This window comes from Phycodurus eques, chromosome 8, assembly GCF_024500275.1.
Source record: "Phycodurus eques isolate BA_2022a chromosome 8, UOR_Pequ_1.1, whole genome shotgun sequence".
NCBI lineage: Eukaryota > Metazoa > Chordata > Actinopteri > Syngnathiformes > Syngnathidae > Phycodurus > Phycodurus eques.
The window spans coordinates 9,128,708-9,151,299 of record NC_084532.1 but is presented as its reverse complement, the minus strand read 5'-3'; the positions used below and the strand labels follow the sequence as shown (position 1 = coordinate 9,151,299).

Below are 22,592 nucleotides of genomic sequence, written 5' to 3'. Positions count from 1 at the left end.
CAACTTTGCAAAAGGAACTGGTGCACTGCACAAAATACACTATATTGTCAAAAGTGTTTGCTCAGCTGCCTTGACTAACATATGTTGTGAAGTGATATCCCATTTTAAATCCATATGGTTTAATATATTGGTCTACCCTTTGCACCTGTAAAAGCTTCAATTCTTGTGTGAAATCTTTAGGAGTGAGTTTCTAGGAATGTTTGCCCAATCTTCCACTAGCATATTTGTTAGGTCACACACTAATGTTGGACGAGAAGGCCTGGCTCACTGTCCACTCCAAATCAACCCAAAACTCCTGCCAACTATTGTGAGAAGCTTGTGGAAGAATATCCAAAACGTTTGATTTCGTACTGATGGGCTGAGCGGGGTTGATACGTGACAATGACCTGTATATCCGTCTGTCAGTCTGTCTAATTTACTATAAATCAAGGAAACTTAGTATGCACATGCATCTATTGTTCAAAGCACCTTTGGCACAGCAAACTAATCTCTAATGAGGTTAATGGAAAGTAAATCATACACAGAATGCATTTTACTCATTTGTTGGTGGAACAAAAGAGAATCGCAATCACTTTCTTTCCCACTAGGCACCATCCACAATTTTTACTGTAACATTTGTTAGTCCAAGTAAACACTGAGACAGTCTCTCGAGTAAATGTTCTCCCTTTAACTTTATCTTTAGATTTGTTTGAGGTCACAGGAAATCTCTTTAGTGTCTTTAGAGTCATGGCTGATTTCTAGGACACTAAGCTGGCATCAGCTTCTTCAACTCTGTGTCCTCCCCTTGTTTAAAGCGGCTGCTTTTGTACTTGTCTACTAAACACACACACACACACACACACGCAGAGTCAGGCTGTCTTTAGCTTTTATATTTTCATGTATGGAAATCTAAAGAACATTTAATATCAGTTTTAAAATCACAACAAAAGCAATTTGAATAATCATACAGTTTCTAATACAGTAGGTATAATGCTTCGCTCGCTTGACTTGCGTGCTGGCAGCGTGGGTTCAATCCCCACTAAATGACAATGTTCGAGTGAATGGTTGTCTGTTAAGAGTCATGGGTGAGCTGAAGTCAGTCATGAAAGGCAGGCTGTCCCCTTGACTGGTCGCCAGTCAATCACAGGGCACAAACTGGGGACAGCCTGCCTTTCACCTGAAGTCAGCTGTGATTGACTTCAGCTCAGTCATGACCCTGAAAAAGGTAAGAACGATAGATAGACAGATGGATGGATAATCCATAATGTATAATAGCGTTTAACATCAACTCGTATGTCCATTTAAAGCTTTATCAATATGTTCATTCATTAACGCAAGACTATAACATAGAATAGAAAAAGCACAGTCTTAAAACTGGGTTGTGTAATTTACCAGTCACATTTAAACTTATGTGAAATGGAAGTCAGCACACACCTGCCACCATTTCAAGTGCGTCTGCTTAACACGGAATAAAGTTCAGAGGTTCTTGTAGGCACAGGACAAGCCATGGTCCGCGGAGATGTCATTGTTCGAACGTATCAGACAGGGGAAGGATACAAAAGAATTAGTCAAAAACCTGCCGATTGAACCGGGGTGTTTCGACGTTTTATCTCCACTGTTATTTTGATTGTGATCGGTTTATTGGAACCATAGACCAAAGGTGGGAAAACCTTTGGGTTCAAGGGCAACATTTGATTAGGAAAACAGACAGCTGGGCAATGTCATTCTCAGATGAGGAAAAATGTAAAATGTTTTATTTTAACATTAAATTAAGAATCCATTTTTTTTGTTATTGTGTACAAAATGAATACTACATTATTATTGCATACAGTGCTGTGAAAAAGTATTGCCCCCTTAACAAATTCTCATATTTTTTAAAATTGTTTTTCCCACACTCACCAAACAAATGTAAACAAACAAATAAAAAGGGCAAACCAAAAACACTTAAAGTTCTGTTTTTAAATGGTTTTATTTACCAAGGCAAAAAAAGTATTCAAAGCTACCTGTGTGAAAAAGTAATTTCCCTCCTTGTTAAATCATGAATGAACAGTGGCTAATCACATTTTATGGCAAAGCTCAATTAATTTTCACTGACCACACCCAAGTCTCCTGACCTGTTCAATCAAGAAATCATTTAAATAGAACTTGTTTGACAAAATCATGTTGGCCAAAAGATCTCAAAAAGCTGCAAAAAAAGAAGACAAAAAATGCCACCATCCAAAGAAATTCAAGAAGAGAAGAGAAATACAATAGTTGACATCTATCAGAATGAAAAGGGTTACAAAGCCCTTTCTAAAGCCATTTAGGACTCTGGCCAACCACGGTGAGAGCCATTATGCTCAAATGGAGAAAACATGGGCCAGTGGTGAACCTTTGCAGGAGTGGCCAGCCTGCAAAAATGACGCCAAAAGCACAGCGACAACTCATGCAGGAGATTACAAAGGACAGGACAACATCTAAAGAACTGCAGGCCTCACTCAAGTGACTGAACAATAAGGAAGAGACTGGGCAGACATGGCATCCGTTACAGAGTTCCAACACCAAAACCACTGCTGACCAAAAAGAACATGAAGGCACATCTAAATAAATAAATACAATCGGACTTTTGGGAGAACGTTCTATGGACCGACTAGACAAAAGTTGAGCTTTCTGGAAGACGTGTGGCGTAATTACATGGAATTGCCAAGGACCACAAATGCCGCACTGGCACGTCTTTCTGAATAGACAACGTCGTTAAATACCGCGCGTCACTGGAGAGCTTACATAGAAAATACAGTCCTCCAGATTGAACCCTGAAAAGCTCTCAGGTCGGCTGCTTTAAGATTACCGGCTGCTCTCCGGGGTTTAAACTAAATATGGCGAAGCTGCCCTGAGCCACTGTGCTTCCCAAATCGGGAACTGTGGAAAGGAAGGAAACACAATTGATAGAATTCAGCAGGGCGGCTGACTCGATACAATATTGTATATAATGCAGAGTTGCGATATAACTGTAATTGTACGTAATTTTCAACAGTCATTGTAGTGTTTCAAAAATATGCACATTTTTGGGAGCCTAAGATTTAGGGACATTAGAATTAAAGAATTTAATTACATCAGTTAAAGTAAGGAAATTGGTGTTTGGTAGATGATTTCTTTGTTGTAACAATACTTCTTGGCAATAAATCTTACACCATTGTAAAGCCTTTTCATTAGCCTTATAAATGGTACCACATTTATATGGAACATGCACTTGTGGGATGAGCAACAGATGTGCATGCGTATGTGGGTTACGCCCATGAATATTCTCTGCCAATGCCAACATCTTATTTTGCTGTTGCCGCTGACTTGTTTGGCGCATTGGATGATTGAAGTTTGAAGAATCAAGACACGCTGGCAATTTAGCCATTTATTCATCTTAGTGTGTGGAAGAACAGTAGACAGCCATAACAGACTGACGCCTGCTCCTCATGCTGGTCACTAGCTTGGTCCCACACTGATGTGGGACGGCATCCCGTTCAAGCAGCATTTGTCACAAGTCGGCCAACATGGTTGTGTTGATCACTGTGGCATGAGCAGCATACCCAAGCTGATCCCACAAGTGTTCAATGGGCTTTAGGTCAGGACTGCTGGCAGGCCATCGCTTGCTGCTTTTGTCAGTGGCCACCTCATCGTTAAATACAAGGGAACCGATTCCACTGGCGGCCGAACATGCCCACGCCATGACATTACTACCACCGTGCTGCACTGATGTGGTCCAATCATTTCCAGAAATATTGGGACATCGACACAATTCTCATCTTTTTGTCTCTAGGCACCAACACAATGGATTTGAAATGAAAAACAAGATGTGATTTAGCTGGAGACTTTAAGCTTTAATTTCGGTGTCTTTATTTCGGCTTCGATTGTGCAGATGGACAATGACCCAAAGCATACTGTGAAAGAACCAAATAGCTTTTTAAGGCAGAGAAGAGGAAGGTTATGCCATGGCCAAGTCAATCAGCTGACTTGAATCCAATTGAGCATGCATTTTCGCTGGAGACAAAGCTGAAGGCAAACGGCCCCAACAACAAGCAGGAACTGAAGACAGTTGGAGGAGAGGCCTGGCAGAACATCACGTGTTCCAGACTTCAGGCTGTAATTGACTGCAAAGGATTTGCAACCAACTATTAAAAAGTGAAAGTTTGATTTAGGATCTTTAATTATCCCATTATTTTTGGTCCCTTAAAGAGTGGGAATCACTCTACCAACTGTTTTCATTTCTACACCATTCACCTGATTTGGCTGTAAATACAATCAAATTAAAGCTGAAAGTATGCCGTTAAAACGGCTTTTCATTTCATGTTTTTTTCTTTTCTTTTTTTCTTTTTCCCTTTTTCTTTAGTTTTCTTTTCTTTTTTTGTTCATTTCATTTCAAATACATCGGGGTGGTGTTCAGAGGCAAAAAGGTGAGAATTGTGTTAGTTTCCTAATATTTATTGGCCCGACTGTACGTAAATGAAAAAAAAAAACATGTTTTATCAATTATATTTCTATTTGTTATGTCTGCTCTAAGTCTAATACAATGGTTGGCTGGATAGGTACAGTTTTTGCTCATCACTTTTCTCAATTTTCCTGTATGTAAAGACACAATTATTGCTATTTCAAAAGGTTTGGTGGGGCGTTCACTGTATCAAGCGTTATATGATACTGTAGCTCGTTGTATATAGCACATTTTGAATATCAATAAAAACAAGACATTTATGGCTGTCATAGATTTAAGCTTGTAAATCCTCTTAATGGCCTAAACCTTTATTTTAGTTGAGACATTTTATAATGAATCCCAGTTGTGTTTCTTGTTTTCGGTACCATTTTCCAAAGATATTAGGAGAGAAATAGAAAATGAAGAGCATGTCAGTACTGAAGAGTTGCCTGTTTAAGATGTCGGTGCCCCCCCCCCCCCCCCCCCATGGTTCTGCACTTTTAAATGCAAACTCAAAAAGTGAATTACCTGAACCAAATGTAATTGAATTGAGTCATATCAACATAACATCATTTAGTCATTTATAGATAAATTATTGTATAGGATCGTACAGGGTAGTGTAGGATAGTGTCAGAGAAATAGATAGATAGATGCTAACAATAGCCACCAATACTAAGAACAATGCTAGTGTACCAGCAAATCACTTGTGTTCAGACTTTCAAGTGTTCTAATGTCAAAGTTTCCTTTCCCTTGCCGGTTAACACAATGCGCTCCGGTTGTGAAAAGGTTCAGCGTATCTTTTATCTTTTCTCAAAAGAAAGTCTTGTGTTGCGCTTCATTAGGCGAGGCCTCCTCCCGTGGTCGTGAATGAAATTGACATTTAATACAATTAGTTGTGCAGAAAACAGCTGCCAATCACTCTCAAAGGGGAAGGATTCCAATTAATAAACCCTCCTCGTAATCCCCTTGTTTCACCTCCCACCGGCGTCGTCTACCTCTCCCTCTCGCCTCCTCCCTCCTCTCGTTTGCTCTCCTCTCTGCAGTGCACGCTGGCTGAACTCCACTCCCAAAACTTTCTTCTCACACGACTGCGAGCGTCTGGCTGCGCTGTTTTGCACGTTATATGTATTTACTTTTGAAAAGGGATGCAAGGTGAGCACAGGCTGCACAGTGAGCGCGCACTGAGGATCCCGGAGGAGTGAACGTGGAGGAGAGGCGCACCAGTAACTGAGCAAAACGTTGACTCGTAAGCAGCAGGTAAGCGGCTGTGGGCTTCATTTGGACTGTTACTCTTTTCACACACCGCAGCTCACGGAGGCCTCTTAACTTCGAGTGAGCATAGATATACGTGAAGTCAATGACACGACAATGTGTATTTCTTCAGTGTCCTTCCATTCTGATCATATATTTAGTTGACAAATGTTTATTTTTTATTTATTAATTTTTTTGCCAACTGGTGTTTGTGATAATTACCGGTATGAATAAGTGCAATATATTGTTTTATGTCTTTGCTCTTTAAAAGCGTTCCTATGTACCGTACTATACTCTACTGCTGGACCACTGAGATGAACATTTTTTTTAACTAAAAAAAACTTTAATTTTTAACGTCTATTAAGATAACGTGTGAAGATTACAATTGAAGACTTCAAATAAAGTAGTTATATCAATGATATTAATGTACAGCAAGCAAAAGTTTATTACATGTATACAAAAAAAAAAGCATTATTAGATTGTGTTCAAATGCAGTATATTCAAAATTGTGTAAAAGCTAGTTTAGAAAAGTTAAATTTAATCATGTAACGCAAAGGAAGGACTAACGTGAAGCTTATTAGATTTATATTTTTTGGGTGTTAATAATTTGTTCAAATACATATAAAACTGAAGAAAACATGTTTTAAAAAGTTACATCCATCCATTTCCTACCGCTTATCCGAGCTCAGGTCGCGGAGGCAGTAGCTTTAAGCAGGGACGCCCAGACTTCCCTCTCCCCAGCCACTTCATCCAGCTCTTGCGGGGGATCCCGAAGCGTCCCCAGGCCAGCTGAAGGACGTAGTCTCTCCAGCGTGTCCTGGGTCATCCCCGGGGTCTCCTCCCGGTGGGACGTGCCCGGAACACCTCACCGGGGAGGCGTCCGGGAGGCATCCGAATCTGATGCCCCAGCCACCTCATCTGGCTCCTCTCGATGTGGAGGAGCAGCGGCTCTACTCAGAGATCCTCCCGGATGACCCAGCTTCTCAGCCTATATCGGGAATGTGAAATAAAAGAAAAGTTAAGACTTTATTATGGATAGGTTGATACATAGTTTGTATTCGAAAATGAATAAATTGTGCAAGAATTTGTAAATAAATAAACAAGTTATATCAACTACAAAGCAAAGGAAACACTAACAACGTTTATTATATGTATACATTTTGGGGGGAATTAATAGTTTGTATGGAAATCCACACAAAATTGTGTAATAAAATTGCTTTTTGTAAAGTTATATCAAGTATGTAAAATAAAAGACTAAAGATTTAAAATAGATAGATCAATTGTATTTATGTATATATAAATAATACAATTCAATGAATAATAGATAAACATATCTATGAAAAAAAGTTACGTAATGGTTTTACAAAGAAAACCAAAGTTATATCAATAATGTTGTTAAGTCAAACTTGTTAACGCAAGAAGGAATCGCTGGATGGATATTTGAGAATCAGTCCCTGTATGTTGTTATACGATTGTTTGTAATTCATAGATTGTTGGGGCGTTTACAATATCAAGCTTTATCAGATGCTTTAGGCGGACAGAGTTGTGGTTGCTGTAGGTCCAGTTTGTAAGCTGAAAGTCAACAGTGAGGGTTCGTGTCCTCTTTATGGTCCAAACTTTGAAAGTAGAGGGGATAGAATTTAGGACCCCCCGCCACAGTGCACAGCTAAGCGGGTTTAGACGCACGTCAGGCTTCCTCCGAGGTAACGAGGTGATCTCTGACCTCCTATTTGGGCAGTGTCGCTCAATTAGGCCTCCTCCCCTCTGGCTGCAGGAGCCGCTCAGGGGCCCACACGCTCGGATGCATTTATCACTGGATACCATGAGCATGGTGGACGACAGCTGCCTCTCGCCCAGCAACTTCCACGACTTGGCCAAAGGCGGAGGCATCACGGTGGGGGGCCACGTCCACAGCATCGACGTCATTCTGGGATTCAGTAAAGAACAGGATTCCTTGCTCAGCCCCGCCGGCATCCCGGGGCCTCAGAAGGTGGCCGTCGAGGGCCTGGCGGAGCCTGGGAAGCAGTACGAGTCCCACCCGTCCTACAGCGGCCACCTTGGACCTCTTCAAGACGATAGCTCAGAGCAGCAGCACGAGTATCAGGGTGAGTGGATCTTCTCACCATTGCTGATCACAGTGAAACGTGTGTGAACTTACTGAGTACGATGGGAATTCAGTCAGCCATTGGTTTCCATCCACTAGCTTGAAATGTGGATGGGCCGATTTCTAGCAGCCAATCAGTCAAGAAGCTTCGGAGAGTCATGGAAAAGTGAAATATAATACTAAAAAAAAATATTACATTAGCATTAGTATCATCAGGACAAATGTAATGAAAATAATATCAGTTTTTAGAGTAAAAAAAACAAAAAAACAACTGTGTTTCCCAATCACTTTTGTGAAGTTTCTCTATGCCAGCGATGCATCTCTGCTATTCATGGGAGATATGGACTGGGCCAGACTGCAAATAGTAAAAATAAAAATTCTTGAATAAGCAGGGAGATATCGGCAATAAGCGTTTTCGAGATTGCTCTCACCCCCCCCCCCCTCCAAAAAAAACAGGAAAAAACCCCAAAGAAAAATGAAACAAAATGTAAATAAAATTTGAAAAAAATGTGTGAATAGGTGAATCCGCGGGTGCTACATCGTGAGTATGTGAGGGTCCACTGTATAGCGAGAGACAGAACAATTGAATTGGTGGTCACATTGAACACATGTAAGGGAGGAAATAAAAGCTTTTCCTTATTAAAATATTGCGTGATGAAATCACTTCATTCTTTTTGAGTAACCCTGTACTGTTCATTGAGACGTCTCAGCTCATCAGTATGGCACTAATATTAGTCGTTGTTCGCAGATGACAAAGAATGCGAGTCCTGTTATAGTGCCTGTCTATTGTGTTATTGTACTATTTGTGTTCAACCCATCGCCTAAAGGGTTATTCAAGTTTTTGTGACCAATGTCAAATATGTGGTTTTGCTCAATAAAGGTTGGGAAATGCTGTTCTTTTCCACTGTAAATTTCTGGCGTTAAATTTCAAATGCAAAGTTTCTATAAATTACATTTCAACAAAATAAAGCTCAATGTCCCGTTGTGTTAAATTAGATATAAATGCAACTATAGCTAAAAGATGGAGCAAAACATAAGCTTGTCAAGTCAAGTGAAAATGTGTCCACATTATCAAAAACAACTGAATAGAACAGATTTTTTTCAGTGTGTTGTATTAAGTGAGCTGTGTGGGCTGAGATTGGGAGATAAATCGCAGAACAAGATGGTGCAGGGTGTTTATGCCCCCCAAAGCCAATCCCATCTCCTTGTGGAATTCCCCCCCCCCCCTAATCTTCTCTTCTACTGTGCACAGATTAGAATGCACAGACCTTCATTCTGTTATCACCGTTATGTTATGTGGACGTTTAATCTGAAGCTATCTTCACGTCTGACAGGTGGTCAATGACTTTGCAGGGCAGACACGGCAAATATTCATTTTCATGAATTTGGGAGGAATACATGAAGAATGATGATCTGCATTTTTATTCAGGCTTCATCCACACATTTACGAGTGTTTTAAAAATAAACATTTTTCCCAATCAGTGGTTTGATTTTCATAATTCCATAATTTTCGCCAAAGCAGAAAATTCCTAATGAACAAGTCTGTGTAACTTGTTTGAAAAATCTTTGTGTCCATGATACTGCTCCACTCCAGTCCTATGGGCGGCGCTAAGTGGGTGTCTACTGCCACATCTAGAATGTCCCCCCCCCCCCCCCCCACTGCATCTCCATCTGCCCGGTCACTGCACCACTTGGCCCCTATGCAAGCCCACCCTAAGGTACTGTAATTAACTCCTTGGTCTGGGTATTTACACGCCCATAATTGATGGGTGATCCTTAATGTATCTTTTTTTGTAGTCCTACAAACTAAGCCACAAACTACAGAGTCCCTAAAGGGACATGAAAACAACAAAGAAAGAAACTTGCTTCTCATTTGAACGAGAAAGTATCTCTTTTGAATGAGAAAGTTTCTCGTTAGAATGAGAAACGTTTTCGTTGCAATGAGAAACGTCTACCTGTGAGTGGTATCTTATTTACATACACACACACACACTAGTAAATATGGCTCAGCTATTCTATAGCCTATACTGCTATATTCGTGTGATGAAAGTTTACATTTCTACTCACCTTATCTTCTTTTAGTTGGTCGATGACACGATCAGGTATATTCCTTGTTTTGAGGAAAGAGAGCAAGTCCTCTTCTGTTGCCATTCTCTCAGCTGACATACGCTGGAAGGACGTTGTAAATAAGCGACTGTACGGCTACCCGAACGCAAGAAGCTACCGCTAGCAGGTAAATAAGCTAGCATTCACAGGCAGACCTTTCTCATTCAAATGAGAAACTTTCTCATTCGAACGAGAAACTTTCTCATTAGAATGCAAAAGTTTCTCGTTCAAATGAGAAACTTTCTCATTAGAATGCAAAAGTTTCTCGTTCAAATGAGAAACACGTTTCTTTCTCCCCCCCCATGTCCCTTTAGGGGCTCTGTAACAAACAAACGGCAATCCGGTTTTTGTTTTTTTTCTAATTAATTTTGTTAAATTGTCTCATGAGTATATAGCCTCTCATTGGGAAAACGTTTTTGTTTTATTAACATAGTTTTCCAAAAAGACCTATAGGACCCAAAATGGAGAAAGAATGGCTGAATAGAAAAATACACATTTTTAAAAATTCATATAGTGTATACAAAATAGAGGCGTAGCGACCAAGTGTTTATGGTATTTATATATATTTTAAAGTTTCATGCATACACTTCACCAACAAACAATAGGCCTACTGTGTAGGCATGTGAGAGAAAGGTATTATTTTTGTCCACTTAGGGTATTTATATATATAGTAGCTCTCTAAATAGGCATACATATAGTCACAGTCAAAAGTAACTGACTGTGAATATTTTTGTGCCTTTTAAAGGCAGGTCTAGTCTGTTAAGTGCCGCGGATGTAAACATACAGTATGAGGACGCAATATTGACTGGCTATTTCCTGGCTACAGTATTAGCCACCATGGTGTTCAGGTATGGTGTCAGTTGAGGATACCGGCATGTGTGCTAAGAAAGTGCTTTTGAATATCGTGTTTTGTTTGTTTAATAAAGCGATTGAAATAGCGCGAGCGGCTTTTTCCATCCTCCCTCTATCCATCAAAGGTCTAAACCAGTTTTTCTCAACTTCTTTTGGACACCATGGATGGTTACCTGGAACCCCTGCATATTTTTGATTGACTGTGAGACTTCCCATCCGATTTGGCGCGCAGGGGTGCAATTTGATAGAAACAGCAGAAACTGCATTTTAACTGCAAATATGAGCTTTCACTTCCAAAACAAACAGCCAATGTCAGTAAATACAGTTAGGTGCTACACCCGTAAGTGCCACTTGAAACTCTACTATGCAAAGCAAAAGCCAGCATCTGTGATGGTATGGGGCTGTGCTCGTGCCAATGGCATGGGTAACTTACACATCTGTGAAGGCATCATTAATGCTGAAAGGTACATACAGGTTTTGGAGAAACAAAAGCTGCCATCCAAGCAACGTCTTTTTCATGGACACCCCTACTTATTTCAGCAAGACAATGCCAAACCACATTCTGCACATGTTACAACAGAGAGGCTTCATAGTAATAGAGTGTGGGTACTAGACTGGCCTGCCTGCAGTCCAGACCTGTCTCCCATTGAAAATGTGTGGCGCATTATAAAGCGTAAAATACGACAACGGAGACCCCGGACTGTTGAACACCTGAAGCTGTACATCAAGCAAGAATGGGAAAGAATTCCACCGACAAAGCTTCAACAATTAGTGTCCTCAGTTCCCAACCGTTTATTGAATGTTGTTAAAAGAAAAGGTGATGTAACACAGTGGCAAACATGACCCTGTCCCAGCTTTTTTGGAATGTGTTGCAACCATAAAATCCCAAGTTAATGATTATTTGCTAAAAACAATCAAGTTTATCAGTTTGAACATGTAATATCTTGTCTTTGTAGTGTATTTAATTAAATATAGGGTGAATATGATTTGCAAATCATTGTATTCTGTTATTATTTATGTTTAACACAACATCCCAATTTCATTGGAATTGGGGTTGTACAACGGTATGCCCATGATTACAAGGTTAAGAGAAAAGCTAGCACAAATCCTCTTAATTCCTACTATGCTAGCTTTCTGTTTGCAGATATTGATAGATAGTACTGACCTATTGGGAGCTGCACACACCTCTCATCGCACTGTCTCAATTGTGACTGCACAAAAAAATTGCCACGTAGCTGGAGATGAGTCCAGTCGTAATCAGCTGGCAAGTCTCACTACAGCTAATCAGTGGAATTTTGCTTATATGGAGGGTAAGCTGTGAAGAAAACTTGACGTGCTAGAAAAAAATGACTGCAATTTTGGAATCAGCATGCCAATTTTAATTTTCCTCAGGATAAAAATCTAACTCGGAATTTTTTTTTCAAATTGTTCCCCAGTGTTATTGTCACTGTCGGGCAGAATCCTCACATCTTCAAAACCATTATTTTAAAGGAAATTTTAAAACAACAACTGTATTTTATTTGTTATTAAATATTGTATTTTTAAAGATAGGTACCAATTTATTACACTTTAGATTGGTTAATAATTTGTAAAAATAACAGACCCACATTGAAACTGATTTGTGAAGAAAGGTTTCCACCCAACAGCAACATCATGTCGATTTGGCGTAATCCTGCTTGCTGACCAAACTAATCCACCAAGAAACAAATACAAATGTTTGTGTAAAAAAATGTACACAAAGTAAAATCATGTATCATGAGGATATAAACATCTCATTGTGAAAACATTTTGTCTTTCGTAATCTAGTTTTCCCAACAAGGCTTTCATGTCACCCAAAATGCACGTTGCAAATGGACATGCCTTACAGAAAATAACATATTTTAAAAATACTCGATGAGGCCATTTGCGATGTCTGTCCACCCACAGCAATGACATCACTCCTTTGTACAGTATGTAACTGTCCAGCGAAGTCAGGCCACTTCCCCTTGGATGAGCAACTTTTCCCAAGTTGGGTGTCACTCACCCCGCCCCACAACTCCCCGCTTCCCCTCCCTTGTGTGCTGGCTGGTAAACAGTGGCCAGCCTTCAGACCGGTGGCTGTGATGGGCCGACAAGCACAAGAGCTGGTCGCTGAACCACACCCGACCTCGGGCCTTTGTCCCAGCCCGGCCTTTGTCATGGCTGGTTAATGAGGGCTCGATAAACCAAGCTCCGCATCCAGCATTGTTGCCGCCCGCGCCCCAGCTCGCCACTTGAAAGAGCACCACGACCCCTCTCTTATGTGCCACCGGTGTGTCTCATTCACAGAAAACAAGCTGGCTGCTACATGGCCCACTCGTTTGCTTTTTCCAAACAATGATGTCATACAGGCTACCAAGTGGAACACTTGAAATGAATGCAATCAACAGTTCATTTCTGACTAGTGAAAAAATCTTTGACTCGTAAGGCAATGTTTCGTAACCTTATTTGAGCCAAGGCACATATTTTACAGTGCTCCCTCGCTATAATGCTGTTCACCTATTGCAGATTCAGTGCTTCACAGATTTTGTTTCACATTCGTATTGCACATAACTCGCCATATTGTGGGATTTTTAGTGTATGCTGCATTTTGTTTGTGGTCAAATAAAGACTTCCTGGCCTAAAACATTACAAATATTTTTTGGAAATAAATTCATTAAAACACAATACAAGGAATACAAAATGTACATAGTATACAGTGTTACTGTGCATTACTGTATGTTTAAGAGTTTAAAATGTGTTTAGGAGTATAGAAAGTGTTTATAGGAGTATGGGGAGCTTCACACAGCTTTCAAATATGTATAATTTAAAAACACAGAAAACTACTTCACGGATTTCGCCTACTGGGGGTGGTCTGGAACCTAACCCCGCGATAAATGAGGGATTACTGCCCAAAGGAAGAATCCCATGGCACACCACCAAACAAAAATGTTACAAAAGGATATAAAGTATACTGAAATAATGATGAGCTCTAAATTGATTTACAAATGTACAAATCTGGGACTGTTTAGTTCAACCCAAAGCTTTTTGTTGTATGGCGACAGGTGGCTCGACACAGCTTAATTGGACATTCTGCCATCTAGTGCAATAGCATTCAATTGTTATGCCTGTCACTATCTGTCGCTCGCATAGATACAAAGATTCATCATGCAGTAGTATATGAATATTTTTTTTCCTAAATCAGTGAAATTGGATAATTTCTCACGGCACAGTTTATGATCTCTCACGACACTAATGTGCAGTGGCACAGTGGCTGGGAATCTCTGTCATAAGGGATTGTGAGAGGTAGTTTATTAAAAAAAAAAAAAAGAGGAAAAAAGAAAACTAACATGGCCCCAAGTAGAGAGAAGATCTCAACCAAGGTTAAACGATGAACAAAAGTGAAAAAGTTAAGTGAGCGAGCTACTTCTTGGTTCTTGAAAAACAATATGACACATTCATTTTGGACACCATGGCTGGTTACCTTAATGCCATAGTGACCAAAATGAAAAACAAAAACAAACAAAAAACTATTTGTACCTTTATCCAGATCCTAACTAAACTTGAATGAATTCATGCTTGGCCCGTGAAACACCCCTCGCCAAGGTTTCTCTTAGTCACTACAAGAAGCGAATGAGCAAATAAGGCTGTACCATTTTCATTGTGGCGTGCGGGGGGGGGGAGAGTCCCATAGTGACTCAAAACTGCAAAAAGTTTTTGTATGCTCTGATTCCTTATTTAAATACCATTTGTTCCAAAATAGCGGCCCATTCAACTGCAGATGGGGGAGGTGCAACCTTTGAGATATTTTCATTGAATGTTACTGCAGGACTCTGATTTGCAGTTTGTCAACTGAAAATAGCATTTAAATGAAAGAACAGAAATGTTGGGGTTGGGGTAACCCTAACCCCGAAAACTGTAAATCAAGTTCGACTTAAGAATACATATTTACTCCATAAGGTAACTAAATGTAAAGCCATATCATTATTTGGAAGTTTTTATAGAATTCATAAAAGTGACACACTCTAAATAATACTTTAATGTGCTTGAAATTTACCCTCATCATGAATGATAATAATCACAATAATCGTGAATGGATTTCTGGTCCGATGTAAGACGATTCTCCTTCATTTTCTTCTTCACATTAGCCTACATGCTATCCAGGCCACATCATTTCATTTCATCAGTTTTACTTTACAGGAGAAGATAAAGGTTGGAAGCAAGTTTAACAAATCCGATTAGGAGTGTTTACGAGCCTCATTGAGGTTGAGAGGATTGATGGCTTCACTCATCAACAGTAGCTTAATGATGCATGTGTCCCGCTATTGGCTGCGTGTCTGGAATGTTGTCATAACATTCTTTAGTTCTACTTGATATTCATTTTTATGAATGTTATTCTCTTCAGGTAAACCTGCACAATCTAATGAGATCAAATACGACAGTTGTATCGCAAATCCACTACAGACCTCCACTAGTGACACTAATGTAATTTCAAACGCACACCTTCCACATATGCCGGAATTTTGAATGTGAGATTCCTGCATTATTTTAGGATAAATGGGCACCAGTGGATGATGAAAATGGATGGATGGATGGATTTTACAAATCTGTGGTTTAGCGCGTTCCTGGATTTGCACTTGCATCCAGATCTGATAATATCGCTTAGTTTTGATTGACACTCTCAGAGGAGTATGATTGTAGAATATGTTTATTATTGTAGATGTTTGGGGTACAACTGCAATGATTTGATCCATGACTCTATACATACATTTCCAAGGACCTCCACCTCTATGCTTTTCTGTGACTCTTCCAGTCTCGCTGCATCTCTGTTGCAAGCGGCTGATGACACTCTTGACGACTCAAAGCTCAGTGGCAACTTCCCTCTGAGAAAACCAAATCAAACACTTGTTGTAACGTTTGCCGTTCAGCAAAAAGTTGTGCAAAAAGTACTGAAACACTGAATAGTTGGATGTGTTAACTTTAACCTTTACAAGTTAACTTGTAAAGGTTTATGTACAAGTTAACTTGTAAAGGTTATAGTGCAGTTTAGGTTCATCCTGAAATTTCACTTAAAGTCAAATATTTCTAAATTGTTGCGAGTATTGTATATACAACCACAATAATAAACATACAGTTGTACATCGCTGCGATTGGCTGGCGACCAGTCTATGGTGTACCCCGCCTCTTGCCTGAAATCAGCAGGGATAGGTAGGCTCCAGTACACTTATCCTCATGAGGATAAGCGGTACAAAAAAAGGAGTATTTGCTTTATCTTGCGAGCAAACATTTGATATACATTTGACTAGCTGAAAAAAACAAACTATTAACAAGCAGCACTTTAGCAGATCACGAAAAATTATTCACAAAAGATGCCAAGTGCTTTCTGTAAGCTGTGTATTGCCACTCTGCGGAGGTTTCCTTGCAAACGAAATAGAATTACAGTACAAGTTGTGTACTGACAAGCCCACATAACTTTGCCTTACAAAGGTCAGCTAGCTCAATACTAACATATAACGGGAAATGCAATTGACAGGCTAACAAAACTGTACTCCAAACATACACGCAACTCATATTTGAGCACAAACAGTAGCAATACAACATAGGGTTAGGCTTATCTATGTCTGTATCTGTTATACTGCAACCGGGTGGTCAAGGCGCACACCAAACTCACAATGCCCATTGATTTAATGCATGCAATCATGATCCGCAAACCGTTTCTTTCTTTACTTTCTCTCTTTATGTTATTACTGTATGTTTTCTAAAGTATATTAGTGAAGTTATTTTTTGATTTTTTTGGGGGGTGGGGGTTGGAACAGATTAATAGCTTTCCCATTCATTTTAATGGAGAAAGATGATTTGAGATTTGAGATTGGCCATGGAATGCGTTAAACCTGTAAATCAAGTCATCATTGTATTGTCACATTAATACCACTCTAACCGTGCCAATTAAAACTGAACATTATCTTTTTAAACGCAGGTTTTTTTTTTGAATGCATCCTTTATATGAAAATGAAAAAAAATATGATTCAAGTTATTATTCTTGTGTGTTTGCCCAGATGCTGACCTGTTTAGCAAAAAATGTGAGGAGGAACTGAGGAAGAGCATCGAGAGCGACGAGGGAAAGTCACCCGAGCCGTGCAAGGACGATCAGCCCAAGAAGAAGCACCGGCGCAACCGAACTACCTTCACCACCTACCAGCTGCACGAGCTGGAGCGTGCCTTCGAGAAGTCCCACTACCCTGACGTGTACAGCCGAGAGGAGCTTGCCATGAAGGTCAACCTCCCCGAAGTCCGAGTTCAGGTAGGAAAGGTGTCCTCAAATCGACCTTAGTGAGGAACATCATGTGTATAACATGCATTATAATTCAGTCCTAACTCATTACTTACTGTCAAATACAGTACAATTTAAAAATACTTCCATACTGCCATTTTCTATAGCGCTTGTAATCGTTTAGGGTCATGTGTTAATGGCAGGGCACATACTGTACATAAAGTGTTTTAAAAAAAAATCCTACAATGTGATTTCCTGGATTATTATTTTTCACATTCTGTCTCCCACAGTGGACGTGTGTTTATGATTAAAATTACAGACTTCCCTCATCTTTTTAAATGGGACAACTGGTTGCTGTCCAAATACTTTTCCCCCCCACTGTATGCATTGCCATCAAATCTAAATATAAACGAATGACTGAGAACACAACAGTCATGAGTTTGTTACTACCAATCGCAAAAGGGATTTTGCTCGCAGCATTCTAAATAAAAACTGACCCGGGATCCTCGGCCCGAGTTAGTGAAACACTGTTCTAGAATGCCAGCGGCATGCCAAACAAGCCGTGGGCCTCGCTTGCCAAGTCAAGCGATTGTACCAGATCACCACGCAAGGAGCAGCATGCGTGTTTCCAAACATATGAACCCTAAAGAGTTTCCCGTGTCTCCAGTCGCTGTGATCCTATCACATCAAGACATCCCATCATGCCCAGTCAGCATAGCATTCGCCAGATTACTTCTGTCCAAGATATTGGCTGACCATAAATAGATTCTCTCTTGAACCGTACGTTGAATGGCTTTGAATAGATTGACTACATTTATATTATAAATAATATATACATGTAAACAAATGAACCTGATTACGTTGCTTCGCATTAGTTTACTGAGAATGCAAACATGGTATAGCATGTCCCAAAGTGGAAGATTTTGAAATTAGCACGATTATTTTTGTGTGTATAAATACTAAATACAAGGACTGTTGTATCGATTCATCGGGTATGTACAGTATATGCCTACGATTCAATTACGCTACATCAATAGATACTAAGCATGTTCCTCAGAGTAATACGAGGTACGGGTTTTGCAAAAATCAAAGAAAGTAATTATTGACAGTGAATCCGGAAAGTATTCAAAGCGCTTCACTTGTTCCACATTGTCTTATTGCAGAATGGATTAAAGAAACAACTTCTGCAAAATTCTACCCACGACACCCCACAATGATAACGTGAAAACATATTTGAGATTTTTGCAAATTTATTAAGGATATCATATGTATTCACAGCCTATGAGATTTTGATGAGATTTTCCTCCATCTTAATTTGAGTTCACCTGCATTCAATTCAGTTGATTGGACACGAATTGGAACGTGATCGTTCTTCCGCTGATAGTGCATGTCAGAGAAAAAAACTGAACATCATTATCTATATTATTTATTATCATTATCATTTTTAAATTATGATAATAATATAGTTCATGAAATGATTGTGTGTAGAACTTTGAGGGGGGAAAAAAATAATGTATAACATTTGCAAATCAGGCTGTAAAATAACAAAATGTGGAAAAAGTAAAGAACCGTCAATACTTTCTTGTTGGGAATCGTTTCGTTCAAGATGAGCCAAATCATTCTCGTATCAAATCAGAACCATGCAGATGAATATAGAGATGATAGTTTGCGCAGTGGCATAAAAATACTCTGTTACAAAACGCACACCCATGACGTCCGCATTTACTGTTTTTCTTTTAATTGTTTCAGATTTATGGCCTAGAAGTGTTCATCATATAGGTATTTACTATAATTCTGACTTTACGATAGTACTGTGAGCGGAGGATAGTAAAAGACCACAGGGCCAATTTCCGTACAAATTGGGGTTTAAGATGCCCTTGTAGCGACGGGACGCCGTTGTAAACCAAGGACCCCCTATTAAATTGTTGGAATGACTGGATTGGCATTCCATTTTTCTTTTATTTGTCTTTCTTTTTTTTTTTGCAGCTGTGTGCTGACTCCCATTTAACATGAGTTTGAACGATTGGTTAATTCTCAACACAGCCCCATCCAAGTTACAAGGGTGTGCACACTTGTGGAACCACATTATTTTAGTTGTTCATTTTTACTTCCCCCGTCGAGAAGATTAAACAACATATTCAATTGAGTTGTACAGGTTGCAGGACATGAATGGTGGGAAAAGTTTTGAAGATTTATCTTGGTCTCATTTTTATTTATTTATTTATATATATCACAAAATCTACGATATATATATATATATATATATATATATATCGTAGTTGTTGACTTTTACTTCCACTGTCAACCGAAAGCAGTTCAGAATCAATATTTTATCTAATGACATGACAAAAACGTAAAATAATAAAATGGCATCATACTCATTAGAGATGCTGATTATAAAATGTATTAATGTGTGCAGATTGCTACAGACGTGTTTTGCTCTTCAAAGTTGGCTGGAAGAAGTTTTGCTCCAACTAACCAATCTGAGGATGGGAAAATGCTGCCATCATGGGGAGCCTGTGGGGACAAATTGGAAACTTAAAGAACAGTCCCACTGCTATTACGGTTTAAATTACATCGGCCGGCACTAATGATTCCGAAGGCAGATTACATTGACATGACTACACACAGAAGTGTACTGGAAACCGTTCTACGAAATGAAGAGAATAGGCTGTTGGGAATAAATTCATACAATGCCTTTAATCTCCAGGTGTGGTTTCAGAACCGAAGAGCTAAATGGAGGCGTCAGGAGAAAATGGACGCCAGCACCATGAAGCTCCACGACCCGCCGATGCTGTCCTTCAACCGCCCGCCACCGGTCCACACCACCATGGGACCCATGAGCAACTCCCTCCCGTTGGATCCGTGGCTGACCTCCCCGTTGTCCAGCGCCACGCCGGTCCACAGCATCCCGGGATTCATGGGCCCGGCTCAAGGCCTCCAGCCCAACTATCCCGGCCACGGCTTCCTCAACTCCAGCCCTCATCCGTCCATGGGTCAGGGAATGCAGAGTGTGGCGCCGCCGCCTTACCAGTGTCCGGCGCCGTACCCCGACAAGTTCCCGCTGGAGGACATGGACCAGCGCAGTTCCAGTATTGCTGCACTGAGGATGAAAGCCAAGGAGCACATCCAGTCCATGGATAAAACCTGGCTCCCCATGTGATGAACAACAGGGAGTGTGACACTGAGTGGCTCCACCGAGCGCTGACACGGTTGCCTGATGCCAGGGACGTTACCCACAATGCAAAGGAAAAGGATTCTAAACTGAGGATTTAGAGACTTTCTTTTTACATTTTTATTATTCTTTCTCTCTTTTTTTTTTTAATACATCTCAAGGACATAAAGTGGATTGGTGATGTGTTTTTAAACTGCCCTTTTTGAACGTGCGGCCATATTTTCATTACAATCAATCCGGCTACTATGTCGTACTTTCTGCAGTTCCTTTTCTTACGTTCACCCATGACCCTCTAGCTTTCCTTCATCCCTAAATTGCGTGTTGTTGTTTTTTTTTCTCCGTTTTTACAAATTGCATCCAATTGACAACTTTCTAATGGGCTAATCTGAATGTAAAGTCTAAAGGAGTATTAGGGCCACGCTGAGAAGATTAACTTTGTTTGGACATTAACACTTTAAAAAAGAAATCCCAACCAAAAATAGACTATTCTGTCTAGTCTTGTTTTCATTAAGTTACTAAGGTATGCCTTTTTTTGCGCTCATTAAATACATATTTCTCATAAAGTTATGACTATTTGAAAAAAGACTATGATGAACTTTTTCCTCATAACACGATGGGTTTATTCTTCTAAAATTGTAACTTTAGTCTTGTAAGATTATTGGAGGTAAAAAATTATTTTCCCCCCTGAAAAGGAGTATTTTGACATTTTCATAAGACTTTTTAACTCCCCAAAATTGTCTTTTTCTTGTAACACTATAACTTTATTCTCATAATTTTGTTTTTTTAATTCTTATACCATTACAACTTAGGTTGTCATTAAATTATGAATGTGTCCCTCCTTCCACCCCCAAAACCTTTTTCTTATGAAGTTATGAAAAAAATATATTTTTTAAAATGTTGGCTTAATTTGTTGTTTTTTTAATATATGAAATTACAACTTTATCCCCATAAGAGTACGGCTGTTTCTAAAAAAAAAATACAAATAAAAAAATGTGACGTTTCCCCCTTAAAAATGCAACTTCATCTTTTGTCATATTAGTACGTCAACATTTTTCATGAAAGAAAAGTACCTTTTTCCCCTCATATGATTACAACTTTTTGTTTGTTTTTTCAGTGTGCACTGATACTCCTTTTTAGGTCCGTCGCTGGGCTGGTTCCTTAAAAGTTGTTTTGTTTTGTTTTCTTATGTTTTTACAATTAAGGAGCATACCTGTATATTTATGGTTCTGGAGAAGGTACAACAGTTACTTGTGTGTACAATAATTAGTCCTGTGGTGGGTACATTAGTAGAGATGGTACCTTCAGGGGTAGATATAGATCACTAGTGTACCCCTATTCCTCACAGTGTGGGTGCATTTAAGCCTGCTGCTCACTGATGGCAAAAAAAATAAATAATAATAATCACTTTCTTAAAAAAAAATAATTGTGTAAAGACAATAATTGCTCTAAGGGTGGCAGATTCTGAGGTACGACTGCACCTTCTAAGTGGGAATATACCAAAAAATAAAATAAAAATCATGCACAGTTGCTTTGTTGGTGTGCTGTCATGCTTTAACGAGAGAGGGATGGAATGTAGCAAGTAAAAAAAAAAAAAAAATGAAGAAGAAGCCTGCAAGAAAAAAGAAACCAACAACTGTTTTGCTTAATTTCTTGTGCTTGAGTGGCTGTTAGAGGAGAAAGGCTGTTGGCAGCTCAGTATTGGGTGGCTGCGTGTACGTGCGGGGCAGCACTGTGTGATGCGTCACCCCGCATAGTTCAGCCTTTGTTCAGCACAATTGATCCAAGTGTATTCTCTTTGTCTGCACTCTAGGGGGGGGGCGGTCTCAGGCAGCACTAAATAGGCCCTTGTAACCATTTGTGTTTCTTTCTCAATCAAAAGAGGGGAAGCATCGATTGGAGCTGCTATGATCATTAGTGACACTATATTGGTCTCGTCCATCTGTCCGAGTTTGGCTCCAGTTATGACAAAATCACAAATTTAATGGTTGGAATATAACTATCGATCGGTTGCTCTTTTTTTGCATTGTACGGTATGTTCTTCTATTGCGGGTTATTGCTTCTTGCTGTCTGGACATCTGATTGGACCTCCAACTGTGGACAAAATGAGGATTACCTTGCACAAATAGAGCTTCCTCCATATGTGATTTGGGACCATGAATAAGCCAAAGGTTACGGACAAAACTGCACTAGATGTGTGGGTTTTTGCTTGTTTTTTTTTTTGTTTTTTTTATTTTTGGAAAAGCGTTTCTTTTTTTTTTTATACCCTGTGATGCTGTTTTGTTTGTAGAAAGATATGTTATAGTGATAGCATCCCTTTCTTTCCTTTTATCTGGAACATCGAGGTGCATACTCTAGAAAGACGTGAACAAAGATCTACTGGAAATAAATATAGTTTGATAGAACATGTGTCACTGCTCTT

The 22,592-nt window shown here is 39.6% G+C and overlaps 1 protein-coding gene across 3 annotated transcripts; it reads left to right on the top strand.

The window, feature by feature from the left end:
- The first annotated feature begins 5,412 nt into the window (after positions 1–5,412).
- Positions 5,413–22,544, top strand: rx1 (retinal homeobox gene 1). 3 transcript variants are annotated; one of them, XM_061684131.1, is made up of 4 exons: positions 5,413–5,674; positions 7,443–7,773; positions 16,784–17,028; positions 19,721–22,544. In XM_061684131.1, the coding sequence occupies exons 2-4, from the start codon at positions 7,470–7,472 to the stop codon at positions 20,159–20,161; spliced, it is 990 nt and encodes a 329-aa protein (XP_061540115.1). In that variant the 5' UTR covers positions 5,413–5,674; positions 7,443–7,469; the 3' UTR covers positions 20,162–22,544. The 3 variants fall into 3 exon arrangements, with proteins under 3 accessions (XP_061540115.1, XP_061540114.1, XP_061540113.1); XM_061684130.1 differs by having other exon boundaries at positions 7,407–7,773; positions 19,709–22,544; XM_061684129.1 differs by having other exon boundaries at positions 5,414–5,674; positions 19,709–22,544.
- Positions 22,545–22,592: the final 48 nt, after the last annotated feature.

What these genes read in the sequence shown, in the direction of transcription:
- rx1 (XM_061684130.1), top strand. Translation starts at nt 7,470, where the DNA reads ATGCATTTATCACTGGATACCATGAGCATGGTGGACGACAGCTGCCTC. An exon ending in GCAGCAGCACGAGTATCAGG is followed by an intron (nt 7,774 to 16,783) that starts GTGAGTGGATCT and finishes GTGTTTGCCCAG; the next exon opens with ATGCTGACCTGTTTAGCAAA. An exon ending in TCCCCGAAGTCCGAGTTCAG is followed by an intron (nt 17,029 to 19,708) that starts GTAGGAAAGGTG and finishes TTTAATCTCCAG; the next exon opens with GTGTGGTTTCAGAACCGAAG.